Consider the following 23,275-nt stretch of genomic DNA (forward strand, 5'->3'; position numbering starts at 1 on the left):
ACACCAGGGCCACGGCGTTAACAGTTATACTCCTAAGGGACTCTCCTTTGGAAAGACAACAGCTTGTTATCACAGCAGGGGAGGAACCAACCCGACACACACCGTTATTAACAAAGCCAGCATGCAAGAACCCTTATCCCCCAGCTCTTAACCACATGAACCCTATATATACTAAATTGTCCGGGGGGGAAATCTCTCACTTCATTTTGAACATCCTCTTTTAAAGTGCGAGGGTATTCAAATTTATATAAACAAGGGAGAAAGAAAGTAGAGCTTTGTTCTAATCACGGCACAGAATATTCTGCCACAGACCAGATTTGGAGTCAATTCATCCAAGCGTGCTATCAAACCATTTGCCTGCTCGGCGACTTGGCAAATACTAAAGGAGAGAAATGACTTTGAAAATGAAGGCGTCAACTTATGTGAAGCTTCAGTGTAAACTGTAAAGGGGCATCAAGGGGTCCTTTATCAGAGACCACTGTTAACCCATTTTGGGCGGGAACCCCTTTTGGTGTTTTAAACATCGTTATAATTTAGCTATTGAAAAATAGCAGATCTTGTAGAGCTTGTAGGTCTGCTATTTTTGAAAAATTGAGAAAATATTTATTTCAGAAAACTGGAGGATTTAGAAGATTTTCTTTTTTTTTTCGAGGTCAGGACTAAATGGGCTAAGTTCATCAAGTCATGTGGACACTTTATGGAAAATAATCAGACAATGCATTCTAAAACACTGCGACGCATAGCGAGCTTGGAGATCTAATATGTTTTGCCAGAATAGGGACAGTCGGGGACACGAGGGTTCAAGTGGTCAGAGAGAATCGGAGCTGCATTTATCCCCTCGCTGTATGAGCGGATGCATACGGATTTCATCCTGCTGTACGAGCGGATGCATACTGGTTTCATCGGAGCAGATGTGGTGTAGGGGTGGGGGTATGATGCTGGTGGTGGGAAGGGCTGGGGCGGAGATAGGTTTGGATTGAGTGAGAAAAGAAAAAATAAGCGGAGATCTAAAAAAGATAGACAGTGATCTATCCCCAGCCACCTGGCCCCTGTTGTTTTTGGAAGTCGGCAGTGTGTGATATGATGTCGTCAGCGTGGAGGCTCAAATGTGTGTTTTTCATCAGCGCGTCTCCTATAGCTTGACCTCTGCTTCATTGAAACGAGACACGCATTACTCATCGTCCACCGCAGCCATGCACCGTGCAGCCAGCCGTCTGTCTCTGTCCTGCTGCTCAGCGTTTAGATGGTGCCCTCCGGTGGCCAGGGGCAAACTGTGCAGCGGTTTGTCTGTGCAGATGGGGAGGGAGGGAGGGGAGGCGGTGTCGAAACACACCTCTCACACATCGACAGACAGCACTTCAGCCATCTTAGATCCAAAACGTTTGATATGATGTGGCTGTTCTAACGAGATTCTTTTTTTTGTGGACAAAATGTTAATGCTTTTATAAAGTGGCACGATGAAACCCGGCTGGGCTGAACGTGACGTGCGTGACACGTTTACATTTATTTTTTTCCTTTAAGTGGAGGAGATTCGCAAACGTTACATCGTCAAAAGGCGATGCAGAACAGTTCTGGGCTGTTGTGAACTTGCGGTGGGGAGGCTGGGCTCTCACAGGGACTACAGAGTTGACTGTGATGAGAAGAAGGCGAGCTGAAGAGGTCGCCTAACGTGCTCCAATGGGCCGGAGAAGCACCGCCACTGACATCATGGATCCCCTGGACTGGGCAGAGCGACCAGCAGGCCACGGCAGAGGAGTGAGGAAGAGATGGATGAAAGATGGGTGCGGGCGGCGGCGTTGGCCATTGTCCTGTCATGTAGGGCTGGGCGATACACTAAGACGAAATCAAATATCACAATGTGCTTGACCAAATATACCTCGATGTATCGTATCGTGTTCATTTCTCAAAAACGCAAAGCAAAAAAAAATATATGGATCTACCAATTTAAATATCTGACAATGCACTGCGAATGAGCTTGTAGATCAGCCATTTGAATGAATAAAATAAGGCCAGAGTGATTAAAACGAGGTAACGACGACACTTATTCCAGATCACAAAAATCCAAAATTCCCGGACGACATGTAGTCTCATATCATCATCTCGATTTATAACGATATATATATCGGCCAGCCCTACCGTCGGGGAGACCGGATACACTGCTTTAAGTACATATTTTGCCAACTGTGCGAGAACAGGCAGAGGCAAGAGGAAAAAAACAAAAACAGGAAGCCAAGGAGGAGAGAGAGCAGTAACATTAGAACATTAATGTACAGGGGGGGGGGGGGGGGGGTCGACCTCACTGCCACAGTATCTGGAGACGAGTCGGAACCAGAACCAAACAGCAGGAAGAGGCTCGCTTCAGAAAAACTACAACCATAACAGATTTTTCTTTTTTCATTGAAACGACAAAAAAAAAAAAAACAAGGAAAAAAAAAATAAACATACTAATGAAAATAAACCAATTGAATTATTGAATCCTTGAGAAGAGTTATTGCTGACGTTGGGGTGGGGGGGGGGGGGGGGTGGAGGAAAGGGTCGGGGGGGAGAGGAGGGAGATGAGTGTCCTAGAGTTTCTGTCTGACAGTGGTGTGTGAGTGGTGGGGGGGGGGGGTGTGGGGGGGGGTAAGCTCTGGACGGGTCACTCTAGCAGAGTGGGCTGGTTTATGTGGTCTGAAGAAGAGGAACCGGGCTGTGTGGAACCAAACCAGACCGGATCAAACTGGTGCCGCCAATGTCAACGTGCTGGAGGATGGTTGAGGGGCGGGGGAGGAGGGGAGGTCGAGGAGGAGGAGGAGGAGGAGGAGGAGGGGGGGGTTCCAGGGCGTAACGGAATGTGTTGGCTGGGTGGGGGGGCTATTGGTCGGAGGGGATGTCTCTGTCGGCCTCCGCTTTAGTAGGCTGCCCCGGGGAGGGGGCGTGGGGGGGGTGGGAGACCGGGGCGATGCCGTGTGCCAGGGAGCCCGCCACCAAGGCCTCCACCCCGGCCCCTGGGAGACCCCCTGCTGCTGCCACGCTGATCAGACCTGCAGGAAATCTGGAGAAAGAGATGACACTACAGTACGGCAGCTGGATACAGTACAGGAGATACCAAGAGATGACACTACAGTACGGCCGCTAGAAACCCACCACAACTGTTCCCACTTTCACCTACTGCAATAATATGTGTGACCAGATTTGACTGAGAGACTATCGCGCAAATTCCAGCTTTTCACCAGAGGAAAAAAACTTTTATTTTTATTTTTTTAACCCATTCTGACCTGAGATCAGATTCTATAAACGTCTTCTACATCCTGACAGTTTCCTGAAAAAGCTATGTTTCTATGTCAGTCGTTCTTCGATTTTTCAAAAATAGCAGACCTACAAGCTCGTATCGCGCCACTCGGTGGCGCGATATGAGCTTGTAGATCTGCTATTTTTCAATAGCTAAAGCATAACATGATGCCAACACCAAAATGGGTGCCCGCCTGCCCGGTCAGAATGGGTTAATGAGTTTATAGCACAGGCAGACTCTTCACATACTAGAGCATGTCTGAAACTAATGTCAGAGCTGAAATCGACATGTAAATATGAAATAAATGCCCAAACATGTAGCTAGGTGTAATGTTAGAGACCACAGAAGTGAACCTTTCAAGCCTGTTTTATAACCTCGCTGTTTTCTGCAAAGACATTACTCTATAAGCCATATCTCCAAAACTGGTGGGTCAAACTGAACAATCAATGTCAATTTGAAGCTATGATTCCCTGCTTTCATATGACATGAGAAAACGAAAAATTAAAAAAATCCAATGGCAGTCCCTCAGTCAAATCTAGTCACATATGTTAGCTGCTTGCATTACTTTCATCATAAAACACAGTAGGGCTGCAAACTAGCGATTCTTTTCTCAGTGATTATTCTATAAATAACGGCCTGGGCCGTGGCTCAGCGCTCCAGGCACCTTGGACGGTAGTCCAAGTCTGGCAGTGTGCCGCGGGTTCGACTCCCGATCCCGACGGCCTTTACTGCATGTCACTCCCCCATCTCTCTCCCCCATTTCCTGTCAGCCTACCGTCTGTCCCTCTATAAAAAATATAAAATAAAGGCAAAAGCCGCAAAAAAAACACATTACAATCTTTTTTCTATAAATAACTTGTATCAACGAATCGGTGCAGACTGCAGAAACATTCAGGGAAGAAAATTAAAACGGACTAAATTAGTCCGATTAGATCCATTGATCAACAAGCTCACAAAGTGTAGCATATCACATGATGTTGTGAGCTTGTTGATCAGGCTATATTTGACCATTTAAAAACAAAAATAAAACCCCCCAAATTGATTCTTATTATAATTGATGAAATAGTTTAGCACGGGTCAATGGGCTATATGCACACAGAATAACTCTTCCTACTTCCAGGCCGGCAGGTGTTGATCGATGATACTAATTAACACATTTTGGGCGGGAACCCCTTTTGGTGTCAGCATTATGTTATGCTTTAGCTATTGAAAAATAGCAGATCTAGCTTCTTCAGAAAACTGTCAGGATGTAGAAGACATTTTTAGAATCTGTCAAAATGGGTTAAAAGGACAAGATTTAGGCTACACCTATATGGGTCTTTTCCCAAACGCAATTTTCTTTGTGTGCATTTGGGCCTTTCAGTCACTCAAACGGAGGTTTTTGGAAACGGATAAATAAGTGAAGATTTTCCAAAATATCCGGATCAGTGGATCCGTGTAGTCACGCCAAACAGAGCTTTTGAGAAACGATGACGTCACTGCTCATTAGCGCATATAATTTTTACTATAATATAGGTGAGAAATGCAGCTTGCGCCTGGAAACCACACGGATATCTGTCCAGCGAGCAATCCAATATAAATAATATCAGCCTATACTACAGTCCGAAAGAGAGAGAGGGGGGTGTGAATGCAATCGCATTAAATAGCGTGGTTGGTGAGAAGAAAGTATACAGTGGGTCATGTCCAGTCGCGCACCGTGCGCATGGCACCCGTTTAGGAAATAACGGGCGCACCCTTGACTGCATGCATTCCGTTGTCACTGTGTGCGCGTGAACGCTGACCCCGAATGTCCTTTATAGCCTACAAGCACTACATTATTTGTGACAGTTGCGGACGCGACACTTCTATAGGTCTGACTGCTATTATTTTCTGTGCAGGACTTGCCAGAGCAATGATAAAGTGTCTATTGGGTGTATGAATCAGAATCATATTTGTAAATTATATGGAGAGAGAAGAGGAGAGAGTGTCGGTGTTTGGAGATTCACGCACATAGCATGACATGCTGACAAGACAATGCAAGAAACATGTTTCACTTCCACTCACAATTTAGGTGGCTTTTAAAATGCGGTACTTATTAATTTCCTTCATTCAAAAATATGATAGGCCTATGTATTTGGCACCTCAATAGTGTGAAGCAAAATAGCCTACAATTGAAACCTGCTACTGCAGTGATTTTCTCCTGTGTTCAATGCGTTTCTGCGTTTGTGTGTGGACACATATCTTTGTCGTATGGGGGACAAAAATATCCGTTTTGCAAAAGATCTATATAGGTATAGCACAGGCCTAAAGCAACCAGATCTTATTTTAATGATGTTTAGGTCCTTTAGGTGTGTGTACTGTTTTTAGACATTTTAGTTAGTTTAGTCATGACACCATGTTCATGACCAAAATTTCTCATGAAAATGTGGTCTCACTTCCTTCCTGGACTACAAGTCACACGTCCATGCAGCCTCCCCCCCTCTCCACAAGGAGGGGCAGTACACCAAAGCATTATGGTCATTGAAGGAATTCCACAATCCAGTCAAAGCCACAGACTTCATTATTATTCTGGCCATAGGGTGCACATGTCAAATTGTGCTACTGTTATCTACTACAAATACTATTAACATTGAAGACTCTGTTCCATTTAGTATGCAGTGGTTCTCAAACTTCGTAACTCTTGAGTGTACAAATGGAACCAAATGGACCTGTAACTGTTACACACCCGTACAGGGCCATTTGGAACCCACTCAAGGACACTTTGAGACCCACTGGTGTAGCAGAGTGTTTCCAGTGTAGAGCCAACATGCACAATAGAAGCACCCTGACTCTGTTTGACCAGAATGGAACGGAGCCTTCATTAGTATCAGCGCTAAACACCTGTGTAGGAAGTATAGAGTTCTTTCCAAAATGGCGTGTGTGCACAGAGCCCATTGTTGCGCCCCCCTATAGCGTTTGCAGCTTGCATGCATTACTCTCACAAAGACATCACTAAAGTCCTCTGTTTCTCCTCTCACCTGTAAGCGGCTCCGTTGAGCTCCGGGTGAACGGTGGCAGCTTCCATGCTGGGCCACTGGGACGCTGCCATCAGGTACTCCTTATTCACACAGTTCTTTAGACTGTCAGGGATACGGCCTGCAGCACAGAGGGAGGCAAAATGTTACTGTCATGTTACTGTAAGCTCTATCGCTTACTCATGGAAAGAGTTTCCGTTCTCCAGGCTGTATGAAAGGCAACAGTCTGGCCACGCGAGACTTCAGACTACCAAGCAACGCTCACAGGCTTCCCACATATTTTTACGGAAGGATATTTCTAAACCTTTCCAAAAGTATTTTACCCTGTTTCCAGGCCTATAGCAATCATAACATATGGTGCAATGATGAGGCAAAGGTGTCATGGTACGAAAAGAACAGATCTACAAGCTAACATCATATCACGGTGCAGCGACACAGTGTCGTTAGCTAGGCCACACTCCCACAGCTTGTTACACATTTCACCAGTTAGATGTTAGACATATTTTTGAGTGGTGCAACCACTCCTATGCGGAGCTATGTGTGTCTCTGGCTGTGTTCCTGGCTGGCTGGGTCCGAGCACGAAAATAGCGTTTGGTTGATTTCACCACCAAGTGTCACTAACTGGGGCCGGCACCCTGGGTGCGTTCCTGTGAGGTCTGGAATTTCCGGGGACCCCCATGTGGAGTTGCACCACTCAGTTCACACAGGTGTGATTTTTATTAATATAAATATATCAAACAGCCAAACATTTTGTAAAACATTTATTTAATTGACAGAACGGAGTACAAATGCAGGCACTGTCCCATGGCCTCCTGCCTATTGGTGGAAGAGTCTTACCAGTGATAGCACGGCGTACCTCCCTGGCCGCCTCCTCCCGTGCCTCTACAGAAGCCTGCTCGCTGTACCAGGATGTGTGGGGGGTACAGATCAGGTTGGGCGCATCCTTCAGCGGGCCTGTTGAAAAGCTGGACGCCATGGAAAGGAGAAAGGTACTTTAAACTAAAGCATCATTCTACAAAGAATATGTATAGTTCTCAACCTTTTTATACCAAGTACCACCTCAGAAAATTAATTTGTCTCTAAGTATCACCTGCTGCGTAGACGTGCGTAGACCCCATCCTATTCAGCTATGCAGTTAACACAGGAGGGATATTTAATTTATTCCTTGACTTTTGTTCCATTCCTAAGCCAATAATGCTGCTGCTCTGACGAAACTCAGTCTAATCAGCACAACTGATGATATTTCTAATGTGATCAATGCGTTCCCAAATCTTCTATTAACGGCTAAAGGTGTGCCGTCATGCTCATTTCAGCACGGCTGGAGAGCCTATTACAACCAGAAGCAATATAAATATTTCATTCCACTTTTGTCTCATTTTTTGCCACAGACATGCATGAAACATGGTCTACTAATTAGACCAGGGGTGGGCAACTTTGACGATGGAGAGGGCCACTATTTCCACACTCACTCCAGAGAGTCACATTGCGTATACTGTTGTAGGCAAAGCTATTTTTGCTATATTTGAATTGAAATACTGATTTTTCTTTTGCTATTTTTTAATTGGAATCCTTAGAAGTGACCTTTTTTTTATCATTTCAAATGCATACCGGTAGTTTTAGTTATGTTTAACTTTATGAACCAAATACATTGGACATAAAAAAGACAATAACATTTAATACTAGTCATTAAACTACATAATTATAGACTGAAGTAATAAAGTGGGTCATGTTTGAATGTTTGGAATTGTAACAGCTGAAATCAATAATAATATATCAGTACTCCGATATTAACCTGAGGGCCACATTAAGTGAAGGCATGTGGCCCTCGGGTGGTCAGTAGACCATGTTTCATGCATGTCTGTGGCTCTGAAGGCAAGTGAAGGTAGGGGCCACATGTGGCCCTCGGGTGGTCAGTAGACCATGTTTCATTCATGTCTGTGGCTCTGAAGGTAAGTGAAGGTAGGGGCCGCATGTGGCCCTCGGGCCGTCAGTAGACCATGTTTCATGCATGTCTGATTGTCTGTGGCTCTGAAGGTAAGTGAAGGTAGGGGCCGCATGTGGCCCTCGGGCCGTCAGTAGACCATGTTTCATGCAGGAGGCAGCGTACCTGAAGGGCTCCGTCTCGTGTACGTCGAGGGCGGCCCCTCGTATCCGGCCCTCCTTCAGGGCCTGAGCCAGTGCTTTCTCGTCCACCAGACCCCCTCTCGACGTGTTCACCAGGAAGGCTCCCTGGCGCATCTACAGAGCACAGAGAGAAGCAACATGTTTACTGAGACTGGACAGGAAGGCTCCCTGGCACATCTACAGAGCACAGAGAGAAGCAACATGTTTACTGAGACTGGACAGGAAGGCTCCCTGGCACATCTACAGACCACAAAGAGGAGCAACATGTTTACTGAGACTGGACAGGAAGGCTCCCTGGCACATCTACAGAGCACAGAGAGGAGCAACATGTTTACTGAGACTGTTCACCAGGAAGAATCCCTGGTACATCTACAGACCACAAAGAGGAGCAACATGTTTACTGAGACTGGACAGGAAGGCTCCCTGGCACATCTACAGAGCACAGAGAGGAGCAACATGTTTACTGAGACTGGACAGGAAGGCTCCCTGGCACATCTACAGAGCACAGAGAGAAGCAACATGTTTACTGAGACTGGACAGGAAGGCTCCCTGGCACATCTACAGAGCACAGAGAGGAGCAACATGTTTACTGAGACTGGACAGGAAGGCTCCCTGGCACATCTACAGAGCACAGAGAGGAGCAACATGTTTACTGAGACTGTTCACCAGGAAGAATCCCTGGCACATCTAGAGAGCACAGAGAGAAGTAACATGTTTACTGAGACTGGGCAGAAAGCAGCAACATATTCACTGAGACTGGACAGGCTATTTTTCAATAGCTAAAGTATAACATAACACCAAAAGGGGTACGCGCACAAAATGGGTTAAGCTGAAGACAGCCAGAGGATGGAGATTTAGTGTACTATTCGCAGTAGTGTATTTCTTTCATAAAATCCCCATTTCATCCAACACAACCCATATAGCAATGTTGTTGTTTTATTTGTATATATCCCACAATTTATGTAACCCATCTTTTTCACACGGTGTCAATTGTCTAGTAGTGTAATCCTGGTCGCTACACTCCCTCTGCCAATCTGGGGAGAGCAACGGACTGCCCGAATGACCAGGGGGAGGCAGTATAGAGAACAGGATTACTGCATGTTCTTTGTGATCGTACCTAGGCCTAGAGGACACGGGGGAGAACATGCAAACTACACACAGAAAGGCCCTTTCCGCCAAACTCGCCGAGGGTATGGGCACTGATGACGTGAAGGAGAGAACACGCCGCCAGTGCCCACAGCAGGAATCGAACCCAGGACCTAGCTGTGACGTCGACAGCGCTACGGATTGCTCCATCGTGGCCCATATAGCAATGTTGAGGTTGTTATATGGGTCTGTGTTCACTGTGTCGCCTTAATTAGTTTGATTGGGCCTCACAATATAACATGTAACACTATACATGGGTCATAGTTTGACTCGTATCCCCTTATAGATCACGATACAATTTGTATTATGATCCACTGAAATGCATTAAAGAGATTTATACAGAGTTTAGTTTTGGAAAACCTTTTTTATTAACAAATTGTCCAGACTCTTGATAAATTCCAAACCTTTTCCAGGACTGAAAAATGTCTTTGCCAATTTCAAAATATTTCCAAGAACTTCATGACTGTGGGAATCCTGAGACTAATATGTTCAGCTCATATGATAAAAGATTAACCAACTGGCCAAATAACTTTGATATTGTAGATATGTGTTGACGCACGTGAATGTGCGTCAACACAAAGGGCTAGATAATCAATACAGTATTGTGATGCTCGAGAGTCCAGTGGAATGCATGCATGCATGCATGCGTACGATATGATATGATATAGTACTTTATTGTCAGTTCACACTGACATTTGTCTTGCGACCCAGCAGCCAAGTATGCAGAATACATATATACACACAGTTGACATAACGCAAAGAACAAAGACAATTTACATACATAAAGACATGAAGACAAGAGCAATATCCACCGCTTAGATTATCCTGTGGCTACAACAACTCCTGATTAAGCCTCAAAGTCGACTGGTGGACAAAGGACCTCTTTAGCCTGACCTTATTGTATGCTGGTTCACCATATCTCCTTCCTGAAGGTAGCAACCTATATTCTCCATACAACACATGCTACCGTACCCGTTTGATGGTGAAGTGGTTGATGAGGTGGTGGTTGTGTTCGTACCTGTTTGATGGTGAAGTCGTTGATGAGGTGGTGGTTGTGTTCGTACCTGTTTGATGGTGAAGTGGTTGATGAGGTGGTGGTTGTGTTCGTACCTGTTTGATGGTGAAGTGGTTGATGAGGTGGTGGTTGTGTTCGTACCTGTTTGATGGTGAAGTCGTTGATGAGGTGGTGGTTGTGTTCGTTGAGGCTGCAGTGCAGAGACACACAGTCTGAGTGGATGAGCAGGTCCTGCAGGGTAGCCATGCGCTGCAGACCCAGCGAGCGTTCCACGCCGTCGGGCAGGTAGGGGTCATAGAAGATCACACCGAAACCAAACGCCTTGGCTCTCAGAGCCACGGCTTGGCCCACACGACCTGGACACAGGAGAGACATGACGGGCACGTGTTAAACTCTAAGCCAAAACCACACCACCTGGACACAGGAGAGACATGCCGGGCACGTGTTAAACTCTAAGCCAAAACCACACCACCTGGACACAGGAGAGACATGCCGGGCACGTGTTAAACGTTAAGCCAAAACCACACCACCTGGACACAGGAGAGACATGCCGGGCACGTGTTAAACTCTAAGCCAAAACCACACCACCTGGACACAGGAGAGACATGCCGGGCACGTGTTAAACGTTAAGCCAAAACCACACCACCTGGACACAGGAGAGACATGCCGGGCACGTGTTAAACGCTAAGCCAAAACCACACCAAAGGGTGGAGACGGGACGGGACGGGACGTTCCGTCTCAGCGGTGTGATATGCAGTGATGTACAAGTTTTCAAAGTAATGAGTCCGGGGATGCAGCAGGGATCGATGGTCTTTTAGATGAGTCCGGGGATGCAGCAGGGATCGATGGTCTTTTAGATGAGTCCGGGGATGCAGCAGGGATCGATGGTCTTTTAGATGAGTCCGGGGATGCAGCAGGGATCGATGGTCTTTTAGATGAGTCCGGGGATGCAGCAGGGATCGATGGTCTTTTAGATGAGTCCGGGGATGCAGCAGGGATCGATGGTCTTTTAGATGAGTCCGGGGATGCAGCAGGGATCGATGGTCTTTTAGATGAGTCCGGGGATGCAGCAGGGATCGATGGTCTTTTAGATGAGTCCGGGGATGCAGCAGGGATCGATGGTCTTTTAGATGAGTCCCAGGGACATTTTATGAGTCCCACTTCAATGACTTTAGGAGTCATATCTTGCAGCATTTAACTCCCATTTCATTTTATATAGTTATAATGGTTATATTCATGTAGAAAACAGAAGAAGAAATGATTATTATAACTAAAGTTAGCAAAATAAACTAGAATAAAAAAACAGTATAGTAGTACAGTAGTGCATCCCGTGGATGCAGAGGTCGTTGTTTTATTGCGTCCCTTAACTATATACTGCGTTTTGGGATGCAAAATGCACCCTATTTTAATCTCTGGATATGTCCTGTTGCATCATGACGACTCAAGTCGATCCAAGTCATTCAATTAAATGGCAAACCACACCAATGGGTCTCCAAACCACACCAATGGGTCTCCAAACCACACCAATGGGTCTCCATGCGAGTTGCATGGGTGTGGTTTGGGCTTCAGGAAAGGTCCTTGAAAACACACTGTCACACACTCGGGCAGCTGTGCTGTGCGTACACAATCGCACACAGACTAGTGTGCGATTGTTATCGTGTGGCTAGGGCGGTATGGATATGTTGTTATTGTGGTAATAAATCCCTGTAATAGGTATCCCAGCGATACCTAAAAAGAAAAGTTGTTTGAAAGAAAAAAAGAATAATAGAAGGGGCACGGCATTGAAGGAAGCATGAGCTCAGTTCGGGGTTATGGGTTATGAAATCGTGGAATATAAATGTCAATAAAACAATAATTGCGGTTATGAAGTAGCTACTTTGGCACGGCGGTACTGCACTTATTGCCAGCCCAGCCTCAGTCTGGCGTAGACCAGGCATGGAAGGCGTTTTAATGAATGGTCATGGGGAAAGCGGTCTCTACATAGTACTCAGATTGTGGAATGATTGTCTGGCTAAGAGAGACGGGTACAGGCTTTAGTTCCGACACTAGAATTGGTCCGACAGTTAATAGACCGACAATTTACCTCAAACCTTAACCTAATCGTAACCGCAAGCACGGGAGCAAGGGATGTTCAAGCGCAAGCCCGACCGTTGTTCCCGCATGTCGGACTAATGCTCCGTCGGAATTACCATCGGATCCCCACGAGACACCACACACACACACACACACACACACACTCACACACACACACACACACACACACACACACACAGGAACCCAACACTTTATATTTATAAAATAAATGTGTGTGAGTGTGGGATGTTATTAAATTATGCGTTTGTGTGCGCGAGCTAAGACTGTCCCGGAGAACTTAGCGGCGGTCATCGACAATGCACGCAGAACCCAACAGTAAACCCCAGTTTACTGCGTTCTCTATCCATCTTGCTCGCTCTATTAAGAAATCCCGGCGCCCATTGTGCTAAAATAAGAGTAGTCTCACGTAGCCAGATAACTATTCCACATAGTCTGGAACTACACCTCCCGCAATGGGAGTAATCTGTTTGAAATGTTTATAATTCAAGTCAATAGAGCTCTGATAGGGCTGAAAGGTTGCCCACATTACTGATACATCAGATGACTGACGTCACAGGCTGGCTTAGTGGCCACATGAAGTCTGTGATCCACAATGGATGGAGATACGCCGTTTCTTGTTAAGCAATCTGGGATAAGTTTGCATCGACTCTCTTTTTACTGGGTAGTATATGTGCTCAAGAAAGGAAATGAAAGCTTCTCTCATTCACAGTTAACGTTACTTCAATCAGCCCTCTCTCTCCTTTCAAGTGCATACTATCAGCACGGCTGACCTTCCAAAGCCTATATTATCATTCAGCACGCCTGGACGATCGGGGAATACAAAGTTGTTAATTAAGTAGTTTGTGGGCTGAAACATAGGCCTGATGTTGAACCGTCAATTATTATGTGAATTACGTTGTTTGTGGGCTTTCTTGTGACCACCGCGCTCTGTGTTAAGGTGCTTTACTAGCTTAAATCAACATTGTAGAATAGGTGAAGAGGTCGCACACACAAAGAATCAATTTAACACGTTTATTTCTCTACATCAGGACAAACGATTTTTCGGCTATCCAGGCTTCATCAACTGAAATGTAGGCCTGTCGTGGAACCGTGAATTATCCCATTCTGGACGGGAACCCCTTTTGGCGTTTTAAGCGTTATGTTGTACTGTAGCCATTGGAAAATAGCAGATCTACAAGCTCATAGCGCGCCACAGCTACGAGCTTGTAAGTCTGCTATTTTTGAAAAACCGTGAAAATGTGGCACAAATCTTTGAATATATTCTTTCAGAACGAACGTTATCAACTCAAATCTTTGCTTCTGGTGGGTCCCTGGAACAACATATTTTCAGATGGGGGTCGTCGGCCAAATACAGATAATTCTGGGGCTCATTGACATGAAATTGTTGAGCACCACTGACTGACAGACACATACTGGTAGGTTTTTCTTTTAGAAAACTTCCAGGATTTAGAAGACATTTTGAAGAAACGTCCTCAGGTCTAAATGGGTTATTATGCAATTGAAATGGCCAGAGGAGGAATGGAAAAACAAATCCACCTGCACGACAGAGGTGGACCAGTGTGGCCCTTCCAGTAGTGATAACGTTACACCACCTGCTATGTAGCCTGTGGTAACTGCCAATGTTAACCCATTTAGGCCTGACTTCGCAGGTAGCTAGCCGGCAGGTAGCTAGCCGGCAGGCAGCTAGTCGCAGGCAGCATGGAGCAGCACTAGTAGTCGAGCTGCAGTAAGACTCGAGCAGAGCAAGCAGTCAGCCGTATGGGACTATTATATATTGAAAACGAAAAAGACCCAACAACTGAATGGAAAATTTAAATAAAGAGCTCGATTCCTCTGTGCTCCCTGCGCAAGTGGAAGAGAGAAGGAACAGGCTGACAGCCGAGCATGCTGAAATGCTCATCTTCTTAATCCATTCTGGGCAGGAACCCCTTTTGGTGTTTTAAGCATTATGTTATACTTTAGCTATTGAAAAATAGCAGATCTACAAGCTAGTAGCACAGAGTGCCGCACTACAGGCCTAAATGGGTTAAAAGATCATCTCCCCAACAGTTTTGGTTTCACAAAGATAGCAGTTAGTTGAGCGCCGTTTGTCAATAATATTGATGCCTCAGACCATGCCAATGGCTGCTAAAGTGACAACAAATGAATGCTACAGAACCGATGTCACTGGTTAGTGGTTACAACGTGGAACACGGACAGACACAGTGTGCTGTGTAGGACAGTGGTTTTCAAAGTGGGATCGGGGACCACCAGGGGTCCTTCAGGGAGGTCCTAACTAAATGATAAGATAGATAGACCAGACAGTGGCCTTGTGGTTAGAGTGTCCACCCTGAAACTGGGAGGTCATACCAGCCGGGGACCCAATGCCTCCCTGCTTGGCACTCAGCATCAAAGGGTTGGATTGGGGGGGGTCAAATCTACTAATCAAATGATTCAGCAGCTCACCGCTCCTTAGCTGCGGCTCACTGCTCCAAGAGATGGGTCAAATGCAGAGAACAAATTTCACTGCGGTAACGTGTGTGACAAATCGTATCACTTTGAACCAAATGAACCCTTATCAGAGTCTGTATAAATGGAAACACATGGATCCTAACAGGTCCATCGTGGCACACACAAAGCAAAGCAGCAAAAAAAAAACAAGTGTTATGATTGTTTTGTCACTCTAATGTTGTAATCACTAAATCCAGTAGAGGCTATGCGCGTGACATCATCGTACCCGGAAGTTATGCGGCAACGCCCCTACCGAGTGGCAAAATACTTTCTGGCCTCGACTAGTCCATACATCCAAACTGAAAAGTCCTAATCTGATTGTATTAAACAATGTTAAATTCACAAACATTGCAAAGTTTTGGTTTCCTAAAAATCCACCGTAGACAAGACATGTCATGAGCTACATTCTGTCAAGGAATTCCATGATACCGGTGATTATTTTTCAAAGTGTCAATTTGAAAGTGCTCGATTTCAATAAGACAACGTCCTGTTGCCTCCCGCATGATGTGACATTTAGAAACTGAGGCCACGCTGAAACGAGCGCTTCCAAACTCCAACGCGCCATACTGCTTTTTGTCACTCAGTCTAGATGAGGTGGGCGTGTCCCAGTGGCAAAGTGGTGCATGTGCATTCTCTCTATACTGCAATCTTAACCCAGCCTTCCTCTCCACTCACTCACTCACTCACCCAGACCGATGATGCCCAGGGTCTCCCCTCGGATGCGGGCGGCGCCGCCCGCCACCTCTCTGATCTGCTCCACGCTGGAGGCGCGGGTTCCCTCCCGGAGAGCCTGGTGCATCCAGGTGACCCGTCGGTACAGGTTGAGGATCAGACAGAGCGACGTGTCGGCCGTCTCCTCCACCGAGGACGCTGGCACGTTGCACACGGCGATGCCTGGACGGACAGAGGGACAGTTAACACGTCTGATCAAATAAAACCCGTCTGATGCTGAAGACGGGTACAAGTCATTCTAAGGCATTATAAAAAGGTCTTGATAAAAAAAAAATTAGCCTCGGCCCGATTGCTAGGCAACGCTTGCCTGAGCCCTTTTCCGGATGTCCCGCCCGTTCACTTAGTGATTTTGGGGGAAAGGGAAACTGATGCCACCTCCTTGACAATATCGGCAACAGGGACAGTTTGTTTCTTTTTTTAATCACAATTCTTATTTTGAGACGGTTCTAGATGACCCAATGTTATTAATCTCCATAGAGAATAACAGGGAATGAGAGCGTGACGTCAGGACTTCAAGTACACTATATAAGAAAGGTCATACTGTTGTACACTTGCTGAACATCTAAGAGTTGAGACGAAGAACAGATTTAAGTCCCAAAAATAAAAGCTCCCCGAAAAGCTCTATCTATCTGTCAAGCTCTATCCATTATGGATAATTATGGACTTGGACGGTTCTTCGTGTCAACTCTCGTCTCGTCTGTCATTGAAATGCAACATTTCCGTCAAAGACCCGTCTTCCGCATATGCCTTACACGACAGTATGCAAGTATTAACTTGTCTTACCCATGAGCCTGTCAAACACTTTTCTAGGGCTGAGGCAGATTCTAAAAACCTAAAATCAAATGTTCATGTTTTTCTTAGAAAACAAGTACATTTTTGCCCACCACCCTTTGATTTAGGGGGCATGTTTAGTAGAAAAGGTTCCTTTGCACACCTCACCTACCCTCTTCAATGTCTTCAAAAATTGTTTAACACATTTTGGGCGGGAACCCATTTTGGTGTAAGCATTGTTATGCTTTAGCTATTGAAAAATAGAATAGCAAAATCGTGAAAATATGTATTTCAGGATTTAGAAGATTATTTTTTTAATTTCGAGGTCAGGCCTAAATAGTTTAATGCAGATGCCCTTCGGTCGCTCAGACCTTTATCGGGGGACATGTTTAACATTTGCCCTTCTATGTTTCTGATGCCTCACCCAGCTCTGCTGCTGCTTTGATGTCTACGTTGTCGAAGCCGGAGCCAATTCGGACGATGACTCGCAAGCCTTTGAACTTGTCCAGGTCGTCCCTGGACAGGGTGATGGTGTGGTATAGCAGCGCCCCCACTGCCTCGTTCAGCACCTGCACACATTAGGAATCATTTTCATTACAGCTGAATGCAATTTGCTAAACTTTCATAAAGTTACAGTGGTTCAACATAACATAAAGGCCACTCATGGTAGTTAGTAGGCATAAAAGTCAATACAGCCTGGATGCACCTTAATCCATTCAGGCCTGACGTAAAAATAAAAAAAAAGTCTTCTAAATAATGACAATTTTTGGAAAGATTTGAGGCACATTTTAACGATTTTTCAAAAATAGCAGACCTACAAGTAGATCTGCTATTTTTCAATAGCTAAATTATAACATAATGTATGATGTAACCACCAAAAGGGGTTCCTTCACTACCTTTGTGTGTCCACCAGCTCAGTGGACCTGTGGTTAGAGTGTCCGCCCTGAGACTGGGAGGTCGGGGTCCGATCCCCGGCCGGGTCACACCAAAGAAAAGACTGTAAAAATGGGACCCAGTGCCTCCCTGTTTGACACTCAGCATCAAGGGTTGGATTGGGGGTAAGTCCCTGCGACATACTAGCGTCATGTCCAGGGGGTGTACTTGTACTTCAAGCTCTCTCTCCCTCACGCTACAGAAACAGGAGATAGGCTTCTGCCCTATGGGCCTCATGGCTCGGCAAGGCTACTTACATGTGTGGTTGTGTGTGTGTATATAGGTTTTCTGGTGGGCCTAAATTTAGTTAAGCTACAAAAAATGATTAACAGACACCGAGTCATTGTGGACAATGAGGTTCAACTTATTTTAGGAAGTAAGAAACTCCTGTACACTAAAGTAAAACAAGACAGGGTCAAATTACTGAGTGGCTTCCCTGCTCATCAGAAACCCTTGGTCAGTCAATCACAAAGTCAAGCTGGCCTCCTAGGTCGTAAAAAACAAACGGAAGGTTTCCCCAGTTATTTCAGTTCCCCAGTTATTAAGGCTGAAGGCAAGAGGGGAGATTCAGAATATGTGTTTATCTGTCCGTCTGTCTGGGGATAAACTACTGGACCAATTAAGAAAAAGGTTGCGCATCAACAATGGGTTTTCTTTTCAGTGGAGTGCTAGACCCCAAATCCAGTATACATATAAAAAACAGCAATTGAAAAGAATCCCCCAAAAAGGTAGCACATCCAAAATGTTAAAGGGGCTAGCGGCCACAAAGTACTCATAATTTCACTTTGTATTGGCATACACACCATAAACTAACAGCATAAAACATTAAACTACTGGACGAATCGGTGCCAAATTCATTGTGTACGATGCCAGTAAGCGAAACTAATACCATGACGCTTTTGTTTTCACATTTAGTTATGTTCAAATCTTTCAGGCTAGTAATTTGATAATGGAATTGAAAGACAGTCGGATCAGGATGACTGACACCATGCCCAAAATATGGAGTCATGCATCATCTAGATCAGGGGTTCAACGTTTTTGAACGTGTCAATAATAGAGAAAATACATCATAAATACGTAAATACTGAAAGCAGATATAATCTCCTGTGTGGACTGGGCATGGCAGAAGGCCAACGTACCTCCTCGTGAATCTCCTGTGTGGACTGGGCAAGGCAGAAGGCCACCGTGGCTACCTTACCTTCTCGTGAATCTCCTGTGTGGACTGGGCAAGGCAGAAGGCCACCGTGGCTACCTTACCTTCTCGTGAATCTCCTGTGTGGACTGGGCAAGGCAGAAGGCCACCGTGGCTACCTGACCTTCTCGTGAATCTCCTGTGTGGACTGGGCATCGCAGAAGGCCACCATGGCTACCTGACCTTCTCGTGAATCTCCTGTGTGGACTGGGCAAGGCAGAAGGCCACCGTGGCTACCTTACCTTCTCGTGAATCTCCTGTGTGGACTGGGCAAGGCAGAAGGCCACCGTGGCTACCTTACCTTCTCGTGAATCTCCTGTGTGGACTGGGCATCGCAGAAGGCCACCATGGCTACCTGACCTTCTCGTGAATCTCCTGTGTGGACTGGGCAAGGCAGAAGGCCACCGTGGCTACCTTACCTTCTCGTGAATCTCCTGTGTAGACTGGGCATCGCAGAAGGCCACCGTGGCTACGTCTTTGAGGATGGGCATCTCCACAGTGCAGTCACGGCCGTCCAGCAGGGCCACCAGCGGTCGCGGGTGCATCGGCCCATTCAGGATGGGAGGGCGAATGCCTGGGGCAGAGGGGAACAAGCCACCTTAGTGGTCAACCCATTAAGACCTGAGGACATGATTCTACAAACGTCTTTTAAATCCTGACAGTATTCCAAAAGAAACGTGTTTCTATGCGAGTGGTTCTCAAACCATTTCATGTCAAGGACACCAAATATTATGTAATTGGCCGCCGACCCCCCATCTGAAAAGATATTGTTCCCCCAGAAGCAAAGATACGAGTTAAAAATCACACTTGTGAAGTGAGGGGCGCTCTTAGCATCATACATTATCATACATCACATTACGCTCTCACACACACAAAGCTGTGCATATAGGAGGGGCCATCGGCCATCAAAAAAACGTTTCTGTGAAAGAATATTGAAAGATTTGCACACGTTTTTTTTAATTTTTCAAAGTTTTAATATAATGTTTAAAATGCGTTCCAGGTCTTAACCCATTTTGGGGCGGGAACCTCTTTTGGTGTTTTAACTAAGCGTTGTGTTATAATTTAGCTATTGAAAAATAGCAGATCTACAAGCTCGTAGCGCACCACTCGGTGGTGCGCTACGTAGCTTGTAGGTCTGCTTTTTTTTTATCGCGAAAATGCGGCACAAATCTTTGAATATATATATTTTTTAAGTAAAGTACTTTCCACCTGGCGTGTCCCTATATGCCTGAAGATCTTCAGAAACAAAACAACCTCTAAGACTTTCAAAAATAGTGAAAATGGCAGTTTGATTAGCTCACAACTCGTCATGACGCCAGATCTGACAGCATCTTACCACCAACTCTAAAATATGTCTTTGGTGTGATGTGTATGAAACAAAAATAGTGAAATGGTCACTGAAAAGGACTAGATTTAAACTGGCAAAATATTTAGAGAAGGCCTGGGACCTACAGACAGTAGGAGATATGTACCCTATGTTTTTGTTTTCATTTTTGTGTAGTTTAGTTTCATCAGTATCTATTTTGTTATGATCAGCAATACCAGCGGCGGTGGCTCAGGGGTAGAGTGCCTGGATGGTAACCGTAAGGTTGCCAGTTCGAACCCGGGCTCCCCCAGAGTTACTGTCGAAGTGTCCTTGAGCAAGACACTGAACCCCTAATTGCTCCCGATGTGCTAGTTGGTGCCTTGCATGGTTTCCGCTGCCATCGGTGTATGAATGTGTGTGTGAATGGGTGAATGTAATGCACAATCTCTGTAAAGCGCCTTGGATAAAGGCGCTATATAAATGCACCATTTACCATTTATATTGTAACCATCATATAATCCCATGAGGGATGGGCCAAGAGGTGGCATGACACTTAAATATAATAATTGGTATGAGAGTTATACCTATATAAAACTAGCAACCACGCATATTGTGCTCGTTTGTGACTCAACAATCTGTGCTCCCTGTTCGTCTGGTCCCCCACAGGCTAAATAAGTCTACATCACTCACAAAAAGGTCCCCTCTGCACACACCACTGAGGTGCTAGCCGTGCTTACCCAGACAACTATTCCACAATCTCCTGAATGGAACTACAACGTCCCGAAATCCGAGCAAGGAAGCTGGAATTTCCATTCACAAAAATATATTTTAAAGTCTATGCATTTGGTGGCCCCGCTGGCCAAGTGGTCCTCCAGGCGCATGCCACATACAGGCTTTTGCCTGGCAGTGTCTGTGTGTGTGTGTGTGTGTACATGCAGGTGTGTACACCTGCATGTGAGTGTTCTTCTATGGTTACATAAAGTGTAATGTGTAACTGAATCTATAACGGGGCATCAGAACACACTCCATCAACTCTTCCACCGGGCTCCTTTCAGGAAGTGACATAGCCTGGCTCTCGCTATCCCTTGCCAGGCATGTATTGATCCATCCTCCAAGCCCTAGTATATGCTCTTCATATTCATATCTGGCTGCTGTGGTCGTAGCCCTGGTCGATCAACCAGAGACACACAGACTATGAGCCCTGTGAGCTCCTGTGAGCGCAGAAAGGGGGTGGGGTAGGAGAGGTGGTAGAGTGTTACAGCTGGGGGAGGGGTGGAGGGTCTCTGAGAGGTGGTGCAGCAGGGGCTCATGTGGGGTTCAGAGTCATGACCTAAATTCATCCGTCTTAAGGAGTATGTGTATTTACACCTGCTAAAACACAAAGCTGGAGGATATCTAGAGCACATAACCCTTCCGCTATGATGTCTTTTTAGTAGGTTATAAATAAATGCCACAGCTAAAAAAGGTCTAGGATGTTATGGTAAATGTAGACATAGCACTCTGTAGTGTACTCATAGCTTCACTGTACAGATATTCTACTGTTGGACAGATGCTAGGTTCTTAGCTTGCATATGATTCTTGATGACTATATGTATTACCGTGTGTCGTTCCTGCTTACTATAGATCGCTCTGGATTAGAGAGCGTCAACTAAAATGTTGAAATTGTAAATTGTGGAATAGCCACTGACATGGCAGTGCAGACTGCAGACAAATCACTTTTTTTTTTGCTTAGGACTTTTCACCCCCACACACGGACACAACAGAAACACACGTACAAACAGTGCCTCCCCCATGACAGGTGTGTGTCCCAGCATGAGGGGGGGGGGGGGGGGGGACATAATTATACTTGGACAGAGGGCAGGAGGTAATGGGGGGGGACATTTACTTGGACAGAGGGCAGGAGGTAATGGTGAGACGGGAGCTGCCTGCTGGTAGCAGGGTTGAAAACAAATATTTGTGAACACTTCCTCTGACGTCGGGAGCATTTCCCAATCGCAACAAACACAAAACGCATGCTAATTCTACAGCTACGTATAGTATACTGCTCAGGCTAAAAAGAACGCACGCCAATTCTACAGCTACGTATAGTATACTGCTCAGGCTAAAGAAAAACGCACGCTAATTCTACAGCTACGTATAGTATACTGCTCAGGCTAAAGAAAACGCACGCTAATTCTACAGCTACGTATAGTATACTGCTCGGCTAAAAGAAAAACGCACGCTAATTCTACAGCTACGTATAGTATACTGCTCAGGCTAAAGAAAACGCACGCCAATTCTACAGCTACGTATAGTATACTGCTCAGGCTAAAGAAAACGCACGCCAATTCTACAGCTACGTATAGTATACTGCTCAGGCTAAAGAAAACGCACGCCAATTCTACAGCTACGTATAGTATACTGCTCGGCTAAAAGAAAAACGCACGCTAATTCTACAGCTACGAATCCTCCTCGCGCAAAAACACACGCCAATTCTACAGCCATGTATCCTTTCCTCACGGAAAAAACGCACAAATTCTACAGCCATGCAACCTTATCGCGTAAAAAACGCACACATTTGGCGCACTCTTGTCCGTTTACCACATCCTGACTCCGTATATCTGGACAGAAGGTTTGGCAGGGTTAACAGGCTACTGTAAGCCACTGGAACCACCGAGGCTTGCTGAAGTAACTGTCATTACGTGTATAAACCGCAAAGAGAACGATCACACAACGTCCAAACAAACAGGACTACCCGTTCAAGAAAAGGAAAAACAAAAGCTCCCTGGAAATATACTACGAGTAGACACACACACACACACACACACACACACACACACTGAGTAATCGGAGTAAAGGACACTGGCGTACTCGAGGCCCACGACGAGCAAGCATGGCCGCACACAATGCAATTCATTCAGTGCTTCATTCATTCTCCCTCCCTCGGTCTTTCTTTCCCTCCCTCCTCCTTTCTCTCCCCCTCTGGCCGCGTCGGAGGAGTGTGTGTGTGTATGTGTGTGTGTGTGTGTGTGTGTGTGTGTGTGTGAGTGAGAGAGAGAGAAAGAGCAAGAGGGAGAGGTGAGGGGGAGGGGCAGGGCTGATGATAATGCACCAAGCAGCGGTACTCCACCCAGACACACACACACACACACACACACACACATACACAGAGTGAGCCAAGTACCCAACCGTGAATACACTGATTCATTCCCTATGTAACCGTCCGTTA

General features: G+C 45.7%; 1 protein-coding gene across 8 annotated transcripts in view; it reads right to left on the minus strand.

Annotated features, from left to right (window-relative positions):
- Positions 1–519: 519 nt before the first annotated feature.
- The window catches only part of ctbp1l (C-terminal binding protein 1-like), a 28,244-nt gene continuing 5,488 nt past the window's right edge, over positions 520–23,275 (minus strand). For 5 of the 8 annotated variants that reach the window (XM_083786612.1, XM_083786609.1, XM_083786610.1 and 2 more), the window contains 8 exons: positions 19,181–19,359; positions 17,061–17,205; positions 15,821–16,027; positions 10,691–10,905; positions 8,372–8,502; positions 7,102–7,229; positions 6,268–6,385; positions 520–3,034 (listed from right to left, as the gene is read on the minus strand). In XM_083786612.1, the coding sequence (XP_083642738.1) occupies positions 2,854–3,034; positions 6,268–6,385; positions 7,102–7,229; positions 8,372–8,502; positions 10,691–10,905; positions 15,821–16,027; positions 17,061–17,205; positions 19,181–19,359 (1,304 nt within the window). In that variant the 3' untranslated portion in view covers positions 520–2,853. Of the gene's footprint in view, positions 3,035–3,935; positions 4,058–6,267; positions 6,386–7,101; positions 7,230–8,371; positions 8,503–10,690; positions 10,906–15,820; positions 16,028–17,060; positions 17,206–19,180; positions 19,360–23,275 lie in introns of all 8 variants that reach the window. The other 3 variants (XM_083786613.1, XM_083786615.1, XR_014570527.1) reach the window with 2 other exon arrangements.

This window comes from Protomyctophum parallelum, assembly GCF_964188405.1.
Source record: "Protomyctophum parallelum genome assembly, chromosome: 16".
Classification (NCBI taxonomy): Eukaryota; Metazoa; Chordata; class Actinopteri; order Myctophiformes; family Myctophidae; genus Protomyctophum; species Protomyctophum parallelum.